Source organism: Orycteropus afer, unplaced genomic scaffold, assembly GCF_000298275.1.
Source record: "Orycteropus afer afer isolate SDZICR_OR568_19922 unplaced genomic scaffold, OryAfe1.0 scaffold00207, whole genome shotgun sequence".
Taxonomy (NCBI): domain Eukaryota; kingdom Metazoa; phylum Chordata; class Mammalia; order Tubulidentata; family Orycteropodidae; genus Orycteropus; species Orycteropus afer.
The window spans coordinates 3252287-3257245 of NW_006921794.1; the positions used below are offsets into that span (position 1 = coordinate 3252287).

The following is a 4959-nucleotide window of genomic DNA, read 5'->3' on the forward strand; positions in this document are numbered from 1 at the left end:
TTCAATCCTCATACAACTGTATGAAATATCATTATTATCTCTGTTTTAAGAAGAGGAAACAGTTCTGAGAAGTTGCACAAGTAATGAAAATTAGTACGGAGCTTCTAATTTGATCTGCAAAACCAGTACTCTTAACCATAACATCAATGAAAATCACCACTCGTTCTGACAGCTAGTGTAACTCCTAGAAACCTCGCGATATTTCTCAAACTACTACTCCCAACTTGCAAAGCGGCTCCTGTCCACTGGGCTCTTCCCTTGCCTCGGGGCGCGAGGGGCACCTTGGGAGTGGTAGTTCTCCCGAGTGCCTACCGGGGTTGCCAGCGCGGCAGTGGCGGCTCCCTTGGCTCTAGCCCGCTGGTCCAGCGAGGGCGTGCCAAAGCGGCGAAAGGGCGCGGAAGTGACAGAGGGGTGAGTCAGACACTGTCTAAGCGATAAAAAGAGGCAGTTCCGCGGTGTAGGGCTAAGTGTGGCCAGTGCCGCAGTCTATTTAGGGCCCCGGCGAATAGCGTCAGCGAGAGGAGGGTGAGGAGGAGCCAGAGCCCAGTGGCTGCAATCTTTCTCGCCTTCAGTGCGTCGCCATCTCCACCATGCAGTCCCGGGAGGAAGCTCCGCGCTGTCGGCGCCTTGCCAGCCCCCGCGGCGGAAGACGGCCCAAGAGGATCTCCAAGCCCTCAGTTTCGGCCTTTTTCACCGGCCCAGAGGAGCTGAAGGATTCAGCCCATTCAGCAGCCCTGCTGGCACAACTCAAGTCCTTTTACGATGCGAGGCTGCTATGCGATGTGACCATCGAAGTGGTGACACCTGGTAGTGGGCCCGGCACGGGCCGCCTTTTTTCCTGCAACCGCAACGTCTTGGCTGCCGCGTGCCCCTACTTCAAAAGCATGTTCACGGGCGGCATGTACGAGAGCCAGCAGGCGAATGTGACCATGCACGATGTGGACGCCGAGTCCTTTGAGGTGTTGGTTGATTACTGCTACACAGGTCGCGTGTCGCTGAGCGAAGCCAACGTGCAGCGCCTCTACGCGGCCTCTGACATGCTGCAGCTCGAATATGTACGGGAAGCCTGTGCCTCCTTCTTAGCCCGCCGCCTTGACCTGACCAACTGTACTGCCATCCTCAAGTTCGCAGATGCCTTCGATCATCACAAACTGCGGTCTCAGGCCCAGTCCTTTATAGCTCACAACTTCAAGCATCTCAGTCGAATGGGTTCAAATCGTGAGGAGACTCTGGCAGATCTGACCCTGGCCCAGCTGCTGGCTGTCCTACGCTTGGATAGTCTGGACATAGAGAGTGAGCGGACTGTATGCCACGTGGCCATGCAGTGGCTGGAGGCTGCTCCCAAAGATAGGGGTCCCAGTGCTGCAGAAGTCCTCAAGTGTGTCCGCTGGACACACTTTACTGAAAAGGATCAAGACTATCTGGAAGGGCTGCTGGCCAAACCCATTGTGAAGAAGTACTGCCTGGATGTTATTGAAGGGGCCCTGCAGATGAGCTTTGGTGACATGATGTACAAGGCACTGGTGCCAAAACCAAACAGTAGCACCAGCTCAATTGTGTCCTCTGCAAAAAATCCCCCCCAGAGGATGGGTATGTGTGCCAAGGAGATGGTGATCTTTTTTGGACACCCCAGAGATCCTTTTCTCTGCTATGACCCATACTCAGGGGACATTTACACAATGCCTTCACCTTTGACCAGCCTGGCTCACACTAAGACCATCACCTCCTCAGCTGTCTGTGTCTCTCCAGACCATGACATCTATCTAGCTGCCCAGCCCAGGAAAGACCTCTGGGTGTATAAACCTGCCCAAAATAGTTGGCAGCAACTTGCAGACCGTTTACTGTGTCGTGAGGGCATGGATGTGGCATACCTCAATGGCTACATTTACATTTTGGGTGGACGAGATCCTGTCACTGGTGTTAAATTGAAGGAAGTAGAATGCTATAGTGTTCAGAGGAACCAGTGGGCACTGGTGGCTCCTGTACCCCATTCCTTCTATTCCTTTGAATTAATAGTGGTTCAGAACTATCTTTATGCTGTAAATAGTAAACGCATGCTCTGTTATGATCCTAGTCACAATATGTGGCTAAACTGTGCTTCTCTTAAACGCAGTGACTTTCAGGAAGCCTGTGTCTTCAATGATGAGATCTACTGTATCTGTGATATCCCAGTCATGAAAGTCTACAACCCAGCCAGGGGAGAATGGAGGCGTATTAGTAATATTCCTTTGGATTCAGAGACCCACAACTATCAGATTGTCAATCATAGTCAAAAGTTGTTGCTCATCACCTCGACCACCCCACAGTGGAAAAAGAACAGGGTGACTGTGTATGAGTATGATACCAGGGAAGACCAATGGATTAATATAGGTACCATGTTAGGCCTCTTGCAGTTTGACTCTGGCTTTATTTGCCTCTGTGCTCGTGTTTATCCTTCCTGCCTTGAACCTGGTCAGAGTTTCATCACTGAGGAAGACGATGCACGGAGTGAGTCTAGTACTGAGTGGGACTTAGATGGATTTAGTGAGCTGGACTCTGAATCAGGAAGTTCGAGTTCTTTTTCTGATGATGAAGTCTGGGTGCAGGTAGCACCTCAGCGAAATGCACAGGATCAGCAGGGTTCATTGTAAATAGTTTGAAACACTGAGGTGTTTCCACTGTTACGGAATGTATCTTTAAAATGTCTCCTTTTTCCTGAGGGAAGAAAAAGTTGAGTAAGACTGCAGATAATTTGGTTTAGAAAGGGTAGCTTTTTGAAATACTAATTTAAACTTACAAAATTTAAACAGCTCATGAAATCAGCCTATTTAATAATTTACTGTGTTAAAAGGCCAGAATTAAAAAATAGTCAAGTTCTATGAAAAGAACTGTATAATCAGTTAAAATGCTTGGTGTTTTTCATTGTTCAAGGACCAGTGTATTATTTTGATTAGTTAGTATGTTTATGTTTTAATTATCCTAGTTTAGTCTTCTACTAACTTTAAAATTCTGTTTAGTGGTATCAGCAATGTAATTTTTGACTTGAATTTTTGTAATAGAAGACTTATTGGACTATAAATTGCTAGGTAGGGTTTTGAAGGTGTATATTTTCCTTCAGAATAATGAAAATAGTTGATTTCCAAAATTTTAAACTAGTCAGTTTTTTAAAAATGTATATTTAAACATAATTTGTTACCTTTTAGTTTGGTTCTCTTCCCCTCTGCAAAGAAGAAAAAGTAGATGTATACATTAAGATTATTGAATAGTGATTTCATTTTGATAATGTGCAGAATGGCCGTACTAGCTCCTGGAAAATTTTTAAAAAATCAATATTTCACTATTTTTTTAAAATTCAGTTTTAATTTGGAATATAAAATATTACTAAATGGGATAGATTTTCTATCTTAAAAAACAAAACCATTCTGATAGCATCATCACACATTTAAAAACCCTTCTAAACCAAAAACAAACAATGGAATAAGTTTTGTAAGTTCATACTTTTGATCTATACTTGATACATGTTTTATTGAATCAGAAGAATGATTTTTTTTCCCCCATTGGACATATTAGGTAATGTGAATTTTTATCACCTGGTCAAGGCTTGACATAAAAACTTTCTTTTCCTAAAATATTTTGGCTGTAAAGCTTTGGTGCTCGTCGTAGAGGACTCTTGAACAGAAAGTGATTTGTTCTTTACAGTTTTTGTGAGGTAATACGGGGTTTTGAAAGTATGTATAAGCTAAAAACAGTATTTTATTGAGATCAGTAGTCATTGTGTCTATGAAATATAAAATCAAGTGCCAGCAAAGAACTTTAAAACTTTAAGCTGTGTATAGCATTGAAATACTCTGTCAGTTTTGTAAGTCACTGTAAACGTTCTTGAATATCAGCTCTGAGGTATTTTTGTATTAAAAGTTGACAGTTAAAGAACATAAGTGAATGATGGCATTTGGGGCCAGTTGTGAAAGTATGTTTCCTCTAAATTATTTCTCTAGGAGTGGTATACATGGTTATTTCATTATGGCATTTGTAATCTGTGTTTCTCTTTGAATCATCTTTTGGTCACCATAATGTAAGGGAAAGTCCAGAAACAGAGACTAACTCACACAAAACTGACATTGTTAGATACACGAAAATACAGGTGCTTCCTTTTTGAACATGATTGGCCTGATGCGTATACATAATAAATGGCCAGATACTTAACAGTCTATTAATTTTTCTATTCCCAATTGGAACGATCTTCCTGAATCATTTTTTTTTCTTCCTTTTTTTTTAAATAACACGCTAACCCCTCTTCTACGCTTATGCTCTTGTGACAAGATGCTGACATTTCTTTCACCCTGGCACAGTAGAGTGGAGGGTGCTTAGGTGTGGGGAACTGAATTTTTGAATGAAACATAGGATGAAAAAAAGAGGGAAAGAGAAAAGGGTAAAGAAAAGAAATGTTTTCTTAGCTATTTTGATTGGCCATTTGAAGAGTCTACAGGATATTCCTGTTTAACATTATTTTTAGTGAAATGAGATGCTTGCCCTAATGATAAGTGTTCCTTCAAAAGGGCAAACATGCATTAGTGGCCCAATGCTAAATTTTGTTCCATTTGATATCAGGGATGTTATAAGCACTGCTGTTAACATGGAAAGCTGTTTTCTTAATAGTGTCATTTTTTTAGCCAAACTTTGTCTTCATCAGTAACTTCTTGTTGACAGCTTTTTGTTTTGAGAAGTTGAACTATAAAGCAATGCTTATCTCAACCCAATTATCCATCTGCAGAATTAAGGTATGCAACTAATTTATAAAACACAAATTCTTCATTTGTCAGCCTCAACCTTTAAGCTAAAGCCCAAACATTTACAATGAGGTTTTCTTGGGAAGAGTTTTGGTTTCACAACATATTTGTGAATTAGGGAGTAGATGTTAATCATTATTTTATAGATAAATGGTTTGTACGTGGTTAGTTGCAAATAAAATTGGCACTAGAA

At 42.0% G+C, this 4959-nt stretch overlaps 1 protein-coding gene across 1 annotated transcript; it reads left to right on the forward strand.

The window, feature by feature from the left end:
* The first annotated feature begins 590 nt into the window (after window positions 1–590).
* KBTBD7 (kelch repeat and BTB domain containing 7) lies at window positions 591–2630 on the forward strand. Its single transcript, XM_007948181.2, has one exon. The coding sequence runs from the start codon at window positions 591–593 to the stop codon at window positions 2628–2630; it is 2040 nt and encodes a 679-aa protein (XP_007946372.1).
* The last annotated feature ends 2329 nt before the right edge of the window (window positions 2631–4959 follow it).